Source organism: Thermobia domestica, chromosome 10 (assembly GCF_964235325.1).
Source record: "Thermobia domestica chromosome 10, izTheDome1.hap1.1, whole genome shotgun sequence".
Taxonomy (NCBI): domain Eukaryota; kingdom Metazoa; phylum Arthropoda; class Insecta; order Zygentoma; family Lepismatidae; genus Thermobia; species Thermobia domestica.
The window spans coordinates 209277056-209294554 of NC_137463.1; the positions used below are offsets into that span (position 1 = coordinate 209277056).

Consider the following 17499-nt stretch of genomic DNA (forward strand, 5'->3'; position numbering starts at 1 on the left):
GTTAAATTGTGCGTGACGGGTTCGTCATTGCACGTAAGACTCTTTTTTCAGATGGGGCAAGCAAAGTAACATTTAAAATAATTAGGAGTATGTGGATAGTTATTAGGTTAATGCGAATGAAATGTTCACTTTCACATGTAGTGGGAACCTCACCTCAGCAACACAACAGAGGAACGGACTAAGATTACGTGTCTAATAAGTCATAAACTCAGTACGTGTCCAGCAAACAACCGGTAGTAGTTACCATACAGTCAGGAGGCAGTGCGTTACTGAACACTTGTGTCTTTGTGCTTAATAAGGACGGGGCTGTTTTGAATGATATTCATCATAATAGCTTATCAGTACTGCCATTTTGAAATTACAAGCCCAGGCTTAAAACTTTCCAGTCACACCACGTACATGATTTTATATTTGTTTCGATGTTGTTTCAAGCCCCTTTTCGGACATTCTTTGTCAAAATAGAACAAGTAAGGTAAAGTGGAGCGAAGCAGAAGAATGAGACTATAAGTAGAAATTGTTATTGTAAGCTTCTGTTAGCTGCATCTTTTGATTCCTTCATAAAGTTTAAGCGCTTCCGCAGAAGCATGGCCTGTTGAAAGTGCAATATTAATAATGAGCATGCCGTTGAGAAACTATAAGACTTTACAGTGTCACTTTCACCTACGAAATTCTCACATTTACACAGGATAAAGGACATTATAAGCTGGTTTCAGATATCCTTAGTATGTTTATTTTTTAAACTCAAATCTCCCGCCCGAGTTTTTTATTTTATTAAAAATACTTAATTTTTATATACTTCTAATTTACAGTAAGTACATAAATATTGCAGTAGTATTACTCATTATGCTGTCTTGCAATATCAGCTATTACGTGTTATTAGAAATGTGTTCTCGCGTTAATATGCTATGCGATAGGCTGTATAGATTTTTAGGATATGCTGGTGTTAACTCATACATAGTAAGATCAATAATACGATTGTGTAATAGTTGCGAATTTTAAAGTAATCTCTGAGAGGAAGAAGAACAGGATCTCTTGAAGTTGTCTAGGCCCGTCACTGATGAAGACAGCATTTTACAAACATGAGAATACGATATTTGAATCACTCCTTGCATTTACATTAATAGATTTGTGAATGACAGAGCCCACTCAGTTACCCATTTAAAAAATAATACAGAATATCTCTAATATTTGAAATATTTTAAAGATGTTAATTACGGTTAAATTTTGTTTCAATCCTTAATTATAAACTGAACCGTATCGTTTAAGCATTTGGGGAGCACAGTGGTTCAATGGTTCAGCGTTCACCTCGGGTACGAAACTACGCAAGTTTGTAGTGGACAACATTACGTCCGTCGATTTTCACGGAATTTTCTCGTTTTTTCTTACCTTCTTATTCCACCACATCCCTCTTCTAAAGGACATATAAAACCGAAATTTTCATTTTTTCGTCTAATCATTCAGTGATACAGATAGCATCTTAAATAGATTGAAAGATTTCTTTGACGATTTGCTTAACATGCAGCCAAAAGCTTATGTGCGTGGAGAAAGAGAGATACACACTGAAGAGCCGTATATTCCAGAACCCAACCGAATAGAAGTTGAAATCGCTATAAAGAAATTAAAGAAACACAAATCTCCGGGTGTAGACAAAATTCCGGTTGAGTTAATTTTAGCTGGATGTGAAAAAATTGTGGAACAAGATGCACAAACTCATTCTCCTTATCTGGAACAAAGAAGAATTGCCACAAGAGTGGAAAGAATCAATTATTGTTCCAATTCACAAGAAAGGCGACAAAACTAACTGTAATAATTATCGAGGCATTTCTCTTCTGTCAACATCCTATAAAATCCTTTCAAACAGTCTGTTAGCAAGATTGACTCCATACGCAAATAAAATTATTAAAGATTATTGCGGATTTAGACGAAATCTATCAACTATCGACCAAATATTTGCCATTAGCCAAATACTCAAGTGGGAATACAATATCTCGGTACATCAACTATTTATTGATTTTAGAAAGGCTTAAAACTCGGTTAGGAGAGAAACCTTGTACAACGTTCTTACAGAATTTGGTACACCGAAAAAGTTAATTAGATTAATTAAAGTAGGTTTAAATGAATCCCATAGTAAAGTCTGGGTAGGAAAACTTTTGTCCACGAGCTTTCACGTCGAGAATGAGCTGAAACAAGGAGATGCGTTGTCGCCGTTATGAGGAAAATCAGAGATAGTAACCAGAACCTAGAGTTGAACGATGTTCACCAGGCTATGGCGTATGCTGATGTAAATTTAATAAGGAATGATAGAACAATAGAAAGAAATGCAGAGGTCTTATTAAACGCTTGCAGGGACATGGGTTCAGAAGTAAATACAGAGAAAACTAAATACGTTGAGGTGCGTCGGGACTGTAATACGGCAAATTATGGATGCTTTAAAATATTAAATAATACTTTTGATAAACTAGATACTTTCAGATATCTAGGATCTGTATTAACAGACGAAAATCATATTCACGAAGAAATTAAATGTCGACTAAAAGCAGGGAATTCGTGTTATTGTTCAGTTCAAAATCTCTTGTTGTCGCGAATTCTGTCAAGGAATTTGAAGCTTAAAATATATAAAACGATAATCATGCCTCTTGTCCTGTATGGTTGCGAAACATAGTCGCTTACTCTGAGGGAAGAACATAGAGTGAAAGTATTTGAGAACAAGATCCTGATATGAATATTCCGACCCAAGAGAAACGGGAATGGGGAATGGCGGAAACTTCATAACGAGGAACTACATAATTTATACGGTTTACCCAACATTGTTAGGGTCATCAAGTCTAGGAGGCTTAGGTGGGCAGGTCATGTAGCTAGGGTGGAAGAAAGTAGAAACGCTTTCAAAGTCTTAACTGGAAGACTAATCGGAAAACGACCATTATGAAGACCTAGGCGCAGATGAGAGGACAATATTTAGATGGATCTCGCATAAATATGAATATAAAGTGGAAACTGGATCCAGTTGGCTAAGGATAAAAGCCAGTGGAGAGCTTTTGTAAACGCGGCATTGAACCTCCGCATTCCATAGGCCATAGAGTTAGTTTAGTTAGTTAAATTATACCGATAACCACGTTAGATATATTGTTCATGAATCTCGTTATTATCATTTAATAATAATAATAATAATAAATGGAGATATGTTTTTCCTTGGAATGAAATGAAGTTGGAATTTAAGAAGAATTTGCTGACGTCAATGTAATTCCCGCTGTTGACGCGTGAATGTCGCTCGCTGCTACAGGTGGTTCCTTCCGCTTGGCGTTGGAAGGTTATTTTTGACCGACCTATTGAGCCCATTGGCGCAGCTGGAAAACTACTTGCATTACGAGATTGAGGTTTTCAGCTGGCCTCCCATTCCACTTCGTTGCGGGAACAACAAATGGTCGTATTGATGAGGAAATTCATGTCATCGAAGAGAATGTGAGGTATTAATTTACTCTCTGGTAAATAGTTACGTTAACAAACAGGGTCTTCGAGGTCCCTCATCTCAAACCCTTTCTGAGACATGAAATTCTCAGTGTGGGAATAAAATATTCACACAGTAATGAGAGTCAATAATATAACTGAATGCATGACAATGTAACTAATACATGACAATATAATGTGAACAATCCTTCATAACATATATGCTGTGGCCAGCTGCTAGCCAAAAGTATTCCCTCATGCTCTAATGTTTCCAGTGAGAAGTAACCTTACGGCTGTATTTCTAACACGGAAATGAAACAGAAAAATTACATTACTACCATCTGAAATTACATCACTACCGTTTTCCATGCATGTTATGCATCGGTTCATCCAAATGTTAGAGTGCATGGTTTCCTAGATTCGCTTCCTATTGAAGGCACAGAATTTTAGTGTTGATCCGATGTTTTGAATTTAGAAGTATCAAACTGCGGTATAGAAGCAATATATTTATTGCTTGAGATCGATGCGTAGATCACGCAAGTAATGCAGTTCAACTTGACTTGTCTTTATTCATGTACTTTGACACTAGTGAGTTACACACGCATATTCTTTCCTTTTTTCAGAATGCAACATTGCGATTGTAAGTCGATGTAAAACTGATCTTTGATGAAAGACGTAAAGAGGTTGTCTTTTTACATTTATGTATTTTTTCATTGTGTGTCTAGCACTATCTCAAAAATTACTGAAGTTTGGGTAGTAGAGTAGTTTAGTGACAATCTGGCGGGTCTTAACATCTCAATAGTGTTTCAAGTTAAGGTAAAACTAGGCTTAATTCACATTTATTTCTGTGTCTGTTACTTAATATAATAAATGTAGTTATTTTACTACTGATAAACTTTGTGTTAGAGATCCAGTAGATGGCATTAAAATTGTTATGTATATATTTTCCTTGTAATTCCTTGCAGTGGCGTTTTAAAATGTGTTTCCCTGCGTACTATGTATAATACATAAAAACTTCGAGCAATGCTTTGTGAAAACACAGTTCTACATGAAAGAATTGCCACAAAAGATTTTTCTCCTATTGTTCTTCTTACCGCATATGTGAAACTGTTTTGTGGGTTCTGAGGCAACAAAGGTAGTGTTCATTGTCTTAATTTAGAGAGGAACTGGTACAAAAGCAACCTGGGCATGAAATTGGCATTAGCCACGAAAAGAAAAGAGTAACCACTGTAATTGCCCTTTTGTCAAAGGAGAAGCATTTTTATGATGGCGTCACAAAAGAGCGTGATTAGGCAGGTTAGGGTCTTTTTGAATGAGTAAATGTCTGCTCCTACAGAGGCAAACGATCTTTACAATTAAAGCGATGCTGTTAAAGACCAGCAAGTGGAATTGTTGGTTTTTCAGGGAGATCAAAAAACAGTATCTTGTTCTTGCAATCATCAAAAGAAAGTCGCCGAGAATTTCTTCTTTGTTTTGAGCTATTGGCTCTCATGTTTCACTTAATGGAGACTTTGTTCCAAGCGGCAGATGATTTGGCAACCACTATAGAAAGATTCGGCCTTCGGAAAAATGCTTTGAGGTTTTACACGTTGAAGATAACCGACAAAATTAGCGGGTGATGACCCGGAAGTATCAGAACGCAGAGTTGAAGTTTTCTCCACAGAAGACATCACAGTGATCACGAGTGGTACGCTCTGAGAGTTTATACAGATTACAAACAATGGAATTTGGAATGTTTCTTCGTTTTCTTCTCCCCATAGCGCAGAAACAAAAAAGTTGTCTGAATTCCACCATCAGAGAGCGCTATGTTCTGTAAATTTATACGAGCATCATGATTGTGGGTTAGGTCTACAGGAGAAATGAGACTGAGAATAGAAAGAGCACAAGGTACAATCTAGAAGCAGGTCCAAATGGTGATACTCATATCTTATTTCCAAATAAGTAAAAAGCTTCTCATATTATTAATTTAAATTTTTTTTTTTATTGACCTGTTGTAGTAAATAAAAGTGGTTTTCATGTTTCGTATCTAGTATTTCATAATTCGGATATGAATGAATGGGAACAGTTTATTATCCAGTCTCGCAATACAATTGGTATTTATTTAAGTCCTAAAGAGAATATGTACGATTATTCTCTGTCAGATTTAAATTTTTAAAGTTCTGGAAATTGTTAGATGTTATAAAAATTATGGAGATTAAGTTTTGGAACTTTGGAGAAACTGTTCAGTAATAGGTTTGTGTTTAAAGAAAATAATTTCAACGCATACGTATAATGTATAGTCTTGACGACATTTAGTTGTTTGAATGAAATTTCATATTGATTCGTTCATGTAATATCGTAGAAGTAATTATATAGCTAACGAAATAAGGGTAACGTTGTCTTTGTTACAGGAGATATTTCCGGCAGGGAAGTTAATATGATTCAGACTCTGCCTCAGATTTCAAAAAGTTCACGTAGTATATAGCGTTACTGCTGATACGAGAGATTAATCAAAGAAAATACTTTCGAATCGGACGTTTAGATTTTGCGGATACGTATATTCTGATAATAAATTTAGTGATAAAAAGAAAAGAAATGAAAGTGAAATTTTCAGTTTTACGTCCCACGGTTATGCCGGCTAGGCTAAAGAAGACGGTGATGATGGTGAAATGAATGAAGTGGAAGGAAACGGGAGAACCCCGAGAAAAAGCCACGAACACAGTGTTTGTCCACCACAAAGCCCACTTGGCGCGAGCTGGAATGGAACCAGAGACCCCGCGCACTAGAGGTGAACGCTCTACCACTGAACCACCTTGCTCCCAGTGATGAAAAGAGAAAAAGAGGAAAAGAAGGAGGGAGTTGTTAGGGATAGAGCACGAAATAAGCTGCAGGGAACTCCAAATATTGCTTTCAGTACTAGCCTTTTATTTGCTATTTTAACTCAATCGTCTCATGGTTTCTTCTCATAGTATAGCGGACACAGAGTTTAAACGATTTAGTATTCGAGTTTTCGAGTTTTACATTTTCAGTTTCATACTTCCGAGTGTAACGTTTGTGAATTTAATGACAAAGCTAGAATAGTAACCAAACTATTTCTACAAATTTCGCACATCTCTGCAGCGAAATTTGTATTAACGTTCTGGCTTCATTTCGAAAAAGAAAGGAAAGAAACGTAGAAATCCTGTGAATTCTTAATTGTGACTATTAAACAGTAGAAAAACATGCAGGTAATTTCGGACAATACGTTTTGTGTGCTTGTAATATTACAGATTGAAAAGTGTTCTAATGACCGTTATTATTTTTGTTGTTGCAGATCCAAAGGGTTGAAAAGCTCAAACAAGAAATTCAAGTGCTACAGGAAGAATGCAAAAGATTGACTACGGATGTCGATCGTTACTCGGATTGCCAGGGTAAGTGATGGTTGTGCACGTGAGGTACTAAGAGCTATATGGAGCTAAACTTTGCATTTGAAGCGTTATTGTCATTGTGCAGGCGCGTATGCAGTAATTTTATTATTTTATAACAAATAATTAACTTCCTACGAAATACAAGTAGTCCTTCATATATAGATTGTTCCAGGAGGAAACCGACATACGGTACTTCGCAATTATGTTCCTCACATCAGAACAAGAGAGAAGTTTATTTTACACTTTGCTGAGAAGTGCCTCTTTTCGTGATACAGGTTGACTGAGTTCGTTTGTTGATAGTCATAGTGCAGCCAATCTGGAGTCATTATGACTAAATTGCCTAAAAGTGCCTGTATCTCCGAAATTAAGCACTTCTCAGCAAAGTACAAAATAAACTTTTCCTTTGTTTCGATGTGAAGAACACGTTGACTGAGTTTGTTTGTTTGATGGTCGCCGTGTAGCTAGCCTATGGTCATTAGCACTAAAGTGCCTGTCTCCGAAACAAGGCACTTCTCAGCAAAGTGCAAAATAAAATACTTTTCTCTTGTTTTGACGTGAGGAACATATATGCGAAGTTTGTTTCCTGCCAGAATACCTGTGTGTGTATGTATATAGCTTAGTTAGCATACGCTGACAATTGCAATAGCGGAAAAGGTACTTATATATATATATATATATATATATATATATATATATATATATATATATATATATATATTATAAAGCTTTCTACACTGTATTGAGGCAGAGTAAATGCATTCGACTTGTCTTTAAGCTTATATCGCACATTTTTTCTGAGGACTCTATGTCTTGGCTTCCTTGGTTTTAGAGACAAGCCAGTTTTGCATGTAAAATGAAGGTTGTAGCATCGGTCACGCACTTTTATATCAGCAAAATGATATGATAAAATTTCATTGTGCCTAGATTAAATGTCAAGGTGAAGAAAATGCCACAAAGTAAAATTTTCTTATTTCTTACAGATAAAATGTTTTGACAAAAATTGACTTTATCTATTCACATAGTTTCGTTCATGTGCAGAAACTACGAAAGTTAAAACTTATCGAGATTTTGTTAGTGTGTACTATAGCAAACAAAGTTGTTAAATAGTTAAATATAGTTCAAAAGTAGGATGAACTCGTGCTGATCAACTAATTAATTTCATCTTGGATATACAATTTGCAAAGCTTTTAATGTCTTGTATTTAATATACGTCATAATATTATCAATAGTAATAAAAGTGACTAAATGATAATTTTGTCGTTTTTTGACTTTTACGTAATGCGTTGCAAATATCAATAATAATAAAAACACGTAAACGAACTTTGTCTGAAATCTTATCGATTCCTCTCCACCTACTGGTTTTAAATATTAAATCATCAAGGGCTATGTAGTGTGAACATATTGAACAGGTATATTGTTTGCGTATCTTCCTTTACTGCTTATGAATGGAAAAAGAGGAAGTAGCATGATGTGTTTTTAATAAGTTTTCTGTAGATCATTGTTGACTAATCGTATTTGTACCTTGCCGTTTTTACAGTAGAGGGACTTCTGTGTCATTTTCCGTTAAAACTTTGACTGCATGTACACTCATGTCCAAAATTATTGTCGCATGTCTATAAATATGTTGTTGTAGGAATATAATTTAATAACGAATTTGCCCGGTATTTCTTATAATGTTAGTATGTGTATAATCGGCAAAGACATGTATGTGGCAAATTTGTTGTCAAAAGAGCAGTATATAAGAAAAATAAAATGAAAATAAAACTTTCTTGACCATTTAGCAACATTTTGTTTTACTCATTCTAATTTTCGTGTTTATAATTCTTTTCCTATGAAATTTACCATAAATATACATTTCCCGATTACACACATACTATCAATATTAAAAGTACCGTGCAAAATCATTATCAAATTATATTCTTACAAGAAGACAGTTATAGATATACGACAATCAATTTGGACATTAGTGTACCTACGAGGATCATACAGAAACTAATAGACAACAGTTTTTCGTGAATCGAGTTTTTGTTTTACTGAAGGAGAAACACACTACGTCTTAATCTACAGCCTTCTCTTTACTTTTTAGCGAAGTTGCCATTTCTTTGCATGCATTTCTTGCACCTTTCTGAAAGCTTGAAAATACCCTTGCAATTGAGCTCCGTTCCAGCTGCTCCCAGACATTGACGCATCGCTTTTTATATGTCCGTCTCTAATAGCGTTGGTCTCGTAGCTACCTCCTCACAAAATGAACAATAGGAGGACGCAATTTCGGAACTGTAGGAAGTATGAGGCAGAATTTCCCACCCCGGTTTCCCAATTTTTCTACCTGGTGAACTGAGCAGAGTGCGGGTGTGCAGTGCCATACTGAATGAGAGTTTTCTTTCCAGGATGTTTAGGTTCAAGAAGTTATACCAGAATGCACCCCTCTACATCCTAGAAAACATGTCTGTAATATTACCAAAGGCGACACTGTCTTTGCTTCCTTTTTTGCCGATGGCGTTATCCTATGCTCTACCGCCTTATTTTCTGCTCATATATAGTGATGAAACCAACTTTTATGACCGGTCATAGTACTAAATAAATAAATCATCTTCCTTTCGTTATTTGTGAACAAATTCTTGATTTTTTTCGCTGCATTTTGTGTTGAATGTCGGACCTAGCGGCAACAAATTTTTCAATAGGCTAACCTTACAATCATTTCCTGAACTTCACGAACGAGTCTTATTGCGAGTATGGCTGCAGTTGTATCCACAGTGGCAGGCAGTTTGTTGCGATTGGTCAGCTGAGGTTCGATGCTCTTGTGTTTCTATCTGTAAAATACTTTACCCTTCTTCGAACACTGCTAGCATTCATTCAGACATCTTTATACGCACACCGAAGTCTGTTGCGAATTTAAGTAGGAAGAACCCACCATTTAACAAGAAATACAATCACAGCACATTGTAGAAACTAGAGACTACTTTCAGCCATTATGAAAAACTTGCCTGTACTCACGCGATCAAAGTTAATGATGTCACAGTACTTGGACAAGTTCACTTCCTCATTGTTTGTGAAGTCTGTAGATTGTGATGATTTATTAATTTGTTTGCATATGTTGATAGATTCTGATATTTCTGCGTGTGTGTGTGTTGCTCATTACTTGCAGCATATTACTGGTATTCTTGCATTTTTTCATTTAGTTAAATACATAAATGTTAGTTTTTATTCATTGTTTAGTTATTTTGCAACGTCCGTATCGTAATGTTACTTATATATTTGATACAATTAATTTCCGTGTCATTTTGTGTAGTGCCTTTGGGAGAAACGGACGAGGAGTTCTATGAAAATATTTACACTGGACAAAGAGGATTGGTCCTTCCTTCAGAATCAATGCCGAGGAGGCCGCCACAAAGTAAGTAATTTAAAACTTTTATGTTGCACTTGTTCGGTGTTCTCCAAAATTATTAAGTCACATATCTATTTAAAAAAATAATCGAAGTTTGTTTTTATGTGCAATATTTACAAGAGATCAAGGTGTAAAGACTCATGGTTAGAAGAACTGTATGAAGATGACAGTACAGTAAGATTCCCTTCATATAATGCATTTAATTTCTTTGATGACTATGCCATGTTATTTCTGTAGGTGATTAACGATCTGTAGAAATGCTAGTGAAAGAACACATTGAATTCGCCAAATAATTTTCTTTGTAATTCACATTGCAATCTCTAGGACGCGACATGAACATTTTGACAGTAGAAAACTAGAAGTTTCCGTTTATCTCACAGATGTACTGCATTTTTATATTAAAATTGTGTTGGAAGAAGTTGTATAACCTTCCAGTGAAATCTTCCTTGTAAGCCCATGTGCTAAAAATATGCTTTGTAGTGGTGAATTTTTGTTATTCATATTTATTCAGTATGATTGTGAGTTATGCATAATTTGTAAGGAAAATTTACAAAGTTGGAATTTTTTAAATACCTACGTTATATATTTTGCATTCTTATTGACGTGAAGATAATAATCCTGTTAATAAATCAAGAGTCCAAAATACTGTGAACTTCCAAATGCACATCATTTAAATCTAGGGGTAATTAATATATCTCTTTATAAAATGTTTTTTAACTTCTGTTGAGCTTACTAGTGTTAAATTGTGTAGTTCTGTCTTATGTTGATTGACATGTTGTTATGAAATTTGAATCAATGTAGTATGTTTGGCATGAAACTGCTGTTGTTTCTGACTTTAAATAACTGACTTGTTCTTTTATAATATTGAGCAATCGTCTTAATCCTTGAAATACGTTAAAACATCTGTGAACTATAGAAAATAAGTTGATAATGATTTTTGAGGTATCTTCATTGTTTATTTTCAATTTGTTCACAGGTTCACAATTGCCGCGCCAGCAAGGAATCCAGGAACCGAACGAGGGCCCGAATTGGCATTGCTCCACATGTACATTCCGTAACCATCCAGCTTTGGATAAATGTGAGCAGTGTGAGATGCCTCGCATCACTCTAGGTACAGACTCTGTGCATCCTCCAAATCTAAAACCTTGTTACTGTCACCGCGAGAAAGTGTCCAGCTTGCCACTTGATGCATCTCCTCTAACCTTTATTGGCACTGATGGACCAAATGTTGACAATACACTGACAAGTAAAGGATCGGCCGACACATTTTGATTGACGCAAAAGTTCTTTGTTGTGTTTGCGTGTTTTGTTTGTATGTGTGTGTGGAAATAACAGTGTTATTTGGTTGATTCTAACTTCATTGTTTGCGTGATTTAATGAGCATGTGAGAAATTTTCTCTCGCATGTGAGACTAAATACGATTGCGCTGTTGAATTTGTCTTTTTAAACTAACAGTGTGTGTCATTTAAAATTTATATATATATATATATATATATATATATATATATATATATATATATATATATATATATATATATAATTGACTGATTTTATTCTGTGAATGCAGAAGTAAGGTAGTTGTTAAGGTTGCTTTGTTATTTTGTAAATAGAAGTAATAATTTATTTCGAATCAGTAAGTTATGTCGAAGATTTAATTTATCGACAAGAATAGAAATGGGCTTTAAAGTTGTTACTGTTTTCGAACATTGACCAGTGGAAAATGCGTTTGATCATCCGTTATTATCTGATTTTAGCCATGTAAAAATATGCAAGGAAGAAGAACTTGTATGATTTTTTTTTGGCGTAATTTAATTCAAGTTATCATATTTAAAGAAGCAAGAGTAACGAAATAACTTCAATCTCTTAAGTTCCATTTCATCACTGAAACTATGAAATAAGGATTACAGCTTAATGTGGGATCTGAACCCCACCGGGAATCAAAGCTGAGTCTTAATAATAGAACAGAAAACACTGTTAATCTTCGGACAATGAAGGAACGGAAAGAACTTAGTTTCCCAAAGAGTTCCGAAAAGTACAAATACTAATTTTGAGTAAAGTCATAATATCAGGTCTTACTTAGCATTAGTGCAGGAGAATTAGCATAATATAAACTTATTTGTTGATGTATAGTTTTGTTTTACTTAAGAGTAGTAATTTCTATTTTCTTATATTATTTATATGAGGGAACAGTGAAGTCGGAAATTAGTTTAGCCCTCTTCTCATTCCTGACCGCTTCCAATTCCAGACAGTGGAGATGATTTGGAAGAAAGCTCTAAGAAAAATATACATCATATATGCGTCAGAATTATATTATACTAGAAAAGTGGCTTGCTATCACATAATGTAAACATACAAATTTGTAGCATGGGATGAATTTTACCCCCTTATTTTTGAAGTATTTCAAACTCAAACAAGAAGCTAATTTCCTGAGTCCGAAGCTTCATTAAAATCGGATAAATTTTACATAAGTTATCGGGAAACAGCAGAAGAGACACAAATAATTGCCGCCTAAGTCATACAGTAGAAGTTCCTTCAATTTGTGAATTACATGGTTGAGCAGAATGAATTACATTGAAGTAAACCCAGAAAAAAAAAAAAAAAAAGATATTCAATATAACGGCTTCCTAATGTGAAAGGAGGAATCAGAAGGAAATCGCGCAAAACACAAAGTGACGTAGGACCAACTCGAGCTTTCTTTTTCTTTGTTAGTATAGATGTATTGTGTTAAGGATATTATAACCTATTTTATAATTAAGAAATATATTGTTACTTTCTTCTTCCTTTGCATATGTGTTTTGATATTTGTACATATTACAAATATGGAGGTTTTTGTGCAGTTATTTTTATATTGGTGTTGTGTGGAAGTATTCAGTATACTGTATTGATTGGTTACGAATATATGATTATTTAATTCGTGAGTGTTTACGTCTAATAACAAAAATATATGAAGCAATATGTAATTAATAATGCATTTTTAAAAATATTTTTTCGCAGTACATTTATAAGACTGTAAAGTGATTAACCGTATTAACTAAAGATAAATATTGCTGAAGAGAGCATTAGTTATTTATATTAAGGTAATGTTTGTGTTCATAATTAACAGTTCGTTTGTCAAATCCAGTATACTAATAGTACGTACATAAATTTGTAATATCCTATTGATGAGCAGAAAAGGATGACGAAAAAACTAATTAAAATAGGCACTGTAAATCATTTTACATATTCAGAAAATTTAGTTTAGAAACATAAGCGTTAATTTTATTTTTTACAGCGAAAATGCAAAGTTAGCGTGAACATCGTAACACCATATCACTATAATCGGAGGGTAGTATCATGTCCCGTTTCCTTTGTTAATACAGTTTATAGATGATTTTTTCTTCTGGATACAGCTTGAAGACGAACAATTTTTATTTCCTTTTTAAGTTTCGGTCCCTATTGTGCGTAGAAAACAATAATCGTGAATATTCTGTAAAGAAACGAATAGAAAAACAAGCACAAAGAACTTTGCATTAGTTGTTTGTGCATTTGTAATACATAATATCCATTTATGATGTACGGTTCTTATCGGAACACACAAAATCCTACATTGTATTCGTAACTAAAAGATATATTACTTATGTAGAGTTGGGACATTGGAGTATATTAAAGGGTTTGACATGAAATTATTCGCTTACATAAATCAAATTCCATGATGCGAATCTCATGATGACTTAGGTCAGCGTTTTCCAATCTCTGATGTTGGGGCTCCCCATGAAATAAAAAATGAGGTTTTAAATGTCATATGATAAGGCAGTACTGTTGTAAATGGAGATATTCTGAAAAATAGTTCTACCAATAGGTTTAATATTATGCATTCAGCATTCACCTAATGTGAAGAGTGGTGCCGTTTTTGAGATATCAACTTCCATATGTCTGGATCAAAACTTCGATCTGGCTCCACGTTAAGTATGTTTTTGTTTGTTTGTTTTTCATACGTGCGAGATGAGAAAAATGTCTCGCACAGATATCTAGTGGAAAATGACAGCAGATGTCTTACAGCCATTTTGGGAATTTCAGGATAAACAGCCTTAAACTGAAATCAAAATTCTAGTAACGGTAACAAAGAAAACAGCACTTTGAACGTCAAATCACAAGAAAGCTCGATAAGTTGTGTTTCTTCGACTGAAGGAAATCTATATTCCGAATCTAGAAAGGCATCATTTTTACTAGGAAAGATCGGAAAATACAGACGTAATTGAAACGCCAATGACTTCAAGTATTCAATTATACTTCACCAACATCGGCAGAAAGTGGTTGTTCACTGAAATAAATGAAATCACTCAGTATTTATTTTTCTTTCTCGAAATTGTTGCATCACAGATTTAATTTCTTGATTGATACCTATATCATTTTTTTGCACAAAAAACACTGTGACAGAAGTACCTTGAAGGCTTGAGTGAAGAACATTCAAGATTTTAAAAATGCCCGCCAAATAAGCAAGAGACGAGAGCTACGTGAAATGGTTTTAATTTTGTGTTAACTTGAATTAATGAGGAACAACCTCATGTCACGTCGTATACGTCATGAAGCTCAAATAACCGCGTCAGAGCCATGCCCCGAGACGTCCAGCAAATTTCTGAGTGTAATAATAAGTGTTCCTGATCACTTCTCCTTCATGATAAAGTGCAGAAAATAACAGGATGGGCCCTAATAAGTGTTTTACATATATCTTTCAGTCTTGGGATGATGTAATTTAGTTACTAATTGTTTTATCTTTTTATATTCTATTCTTCTCAGTTGGTTCAAACCTAGGTGTGAGCAGCGTAAGATAAAGTTTAATGAAAAAATTTTCTGCGGACCTCGTTTAAATCTTTCACGGACCACAGATTGGGAAACATTGTCTTAGGTAATCTAGCCGGCGATTATAAGTTAAGGGATATGTGGTCAGCACATCATTGGCCTTGTTGCTATTATATTATTATAATTATTATTTAATCTAACCTTTGCTTACATACTGTCAGCCAAATAACAAATGACTTCATATATATTTGTTGATATATGCTATCATATTTACCTTGTATCTCAATTTAGGTGATTTACTTAAATAGTTTTAACGTGCAGTGCAGCTTTCTTCAGTAATTTCCTACAATTCGACCGCGTGTGGAAGTAGAGCACCTGTGTTTCGAATTTCACGTTAAGCTGTAGTTCCACGTCTCTTATAGCCTCTTTGTTGCAAGGGCTCTAAACTCTTATCCATCCGTCCATTAATTTTCGAGAATATTTTTAGAAATAATGTTTTTATTATTGGAAATTCGTGTATGCTGTGCTACTAGTAAAGATTATTGCATATTTTTAATCTTTTCTGTGAACTCTGAAAAGAAATTAATTGCAGAAAATAATTGATCACTTAACCCAATTTCAGGCAAATTCTTAGAAAAAAAAATATGACTTATCGATTAAAATTGACATTGATTTTGTGAACCTTCCTGTAAGTGAAGAAAATATGATTCTAGAAAAATATTGATCACTTTCCACTACAGAAAGTGGCAGAACACACTATAACTGTATAAGTAAATCATCTAACTTGAGTTACAAGGTAAATAAGGTATATTGATTTTATACATAGTTCATTTAGTTCGTTTATTATGAACCAATATTACGGGATACGCCATTGTGTTCCTGTAATAATATGGCTTTTCTTTTAAAATCGTTGTTGATATTGTTTGATGTGGAACATTTGCTTTACGGACGTAAATATTATTTTAACAAATTCTAAAGGAAATAGTTTTGCTTTATCTAATTTATACGTAAATTGAATATTTTAGGATTCTGTTTTGAAATTTCTACGCTGTTAATTATTTAATATTTACGACTCAATATTTCAACAGTTTTTACCTTATTTTTACCAGTAGATTGTCATTTTCCTCAAGTTTCATTACGAATAGATGATATCATATACGTCGCACACTTTATTTTTCTGGCAGTTATAATCAAATTTATTAATGTTCAAATTGCTTTCATGTGTTCTACAATGTTCGTACGCCAAACGAGGGTATGATTTGTGTAGTTTTCACAACTGATTTTCAATATCTATACTTAAAGACTATTGGGAAGTTTTTCTTCGATTTCATAACACGCTTTATTAATTGAAGCAATAATAATATTTAAATTGAACATCCATAAGCCACAACGAAAGCAATAGGCGTTAAACATAATCAAACCAGGTTCTGTAAGAGCCTATGTGAACATTGAACATGACGTAACATTTTTAACAATTTTAAACTAGAAGTACTGATTAATTTTTTATTATGCTCGTGTTTAGTATGGTTAATATTGTAAGTTTGTAACCCTAAATTCTAGATACATTGTACTAATTCATTTAAGGACGTTGTTTTACCTGTGGTGCGAAAATATTGTACAGTAGCTCGATTAATTTGATCTATACTAAATGTGTGTAGTCCATGCTCGTGAATAAACAAGCCTTTTGTGAACATGTTGAAACTAAAATATTATCATAGGTTCGCATGAATGTGGCACAAACACAATATTTATTACTATTGTAAAAACATAGTACATCAAACTGAAGTGTGCATAATAAAATTTGTGTCATTTTGTCGCCAATTCATTCGTATATATTTTTATTATAATATTTTTAACTTCTGTTCATGACTTGTCTTCCGTATTGAATGTATATACAAGGATTAATAAGAGCTACATTCCTTAGGTATACTTAGCAGCACTGAATTGTAGTTAAGTTTTCGTATGCATGACAGCGACAATGAAGTTCATAACTAGATCATTTTGAGACTTTTTAAAGTGATGGTTTTGTTCATTGTATGCATGTAGACCTGCATGTAACTTACGCGAGTGTATTCTATATATTTAAAAAAATGTTAATAATAATTTTAAAAAATGAAAACATTGTTATGGTATGTTGAATAAATACCGTTTGAGCGAAAATAACTATTGCATGTGTATTTCAGACTGATACATTGATGCACAATATACCTTGTTTTTTTCTTATCTACTTTTTTTTGGGGGGGAGGGGTCATAGTAGCTTAGTTCTTAAATTTTAACTAATATGATTGAAAACCCTAGTGTGTGTCAATGCTCTTCCTTTACGAAGATACTTGTGTTGAGAGGAGAGTGTGCAGTTAGAGCTAAGTTTGAGGTAGTTCACTACAAGAAGGACAATAATCCTTGATGAATCGGCCTAAAAGGAATACCTAGATGACTAATATCTGGGAGAAGGCGGCAACTTTCAAAGTTAGCGAAAAAATTGTACTAATTGATATGGCAATGTTG

At 34.1% G+C, this 17499-nt stretch overlaps 1 protein-coding gene across 9 annotated transcripts in view; it reads left to right on the forward strand.

Moving 5' to 3' along the window:
* The window catches only part of Tab2 (TAK1-associated binding protein 2), a 264341-nt gene that overhangs the window by 221775 nt on the left and 25067 nt on the right, over positions 1-17499 (forward strand). For 6 of the 9 annotated variants that reach the window (XM_081729030.1, XM_081729035.1, XM_081729036.1 and 3 more), the window contains 3 exons: positions 6737-6833; positions 10120-10221; positions 11192-17212. In XM_081729030.1, the coding sequence (XP_081585156.1) occupies positions 6737-6833; positions 10120-10221; positions 11192-11487 (495 nt within the window). In that variant the 3' untranslated portion in view covers positions 11488-17212. Of the gene's footprint in view, positions 1-6736; positions 6834-10119; positions 10222-11191; positions 17214-17499 lie in introns of those variants that run through there. The other 3 variants (XM_081729034.1, XM_081729033.1, XM_081729032.1) reach the window with 2 other exon arrangements.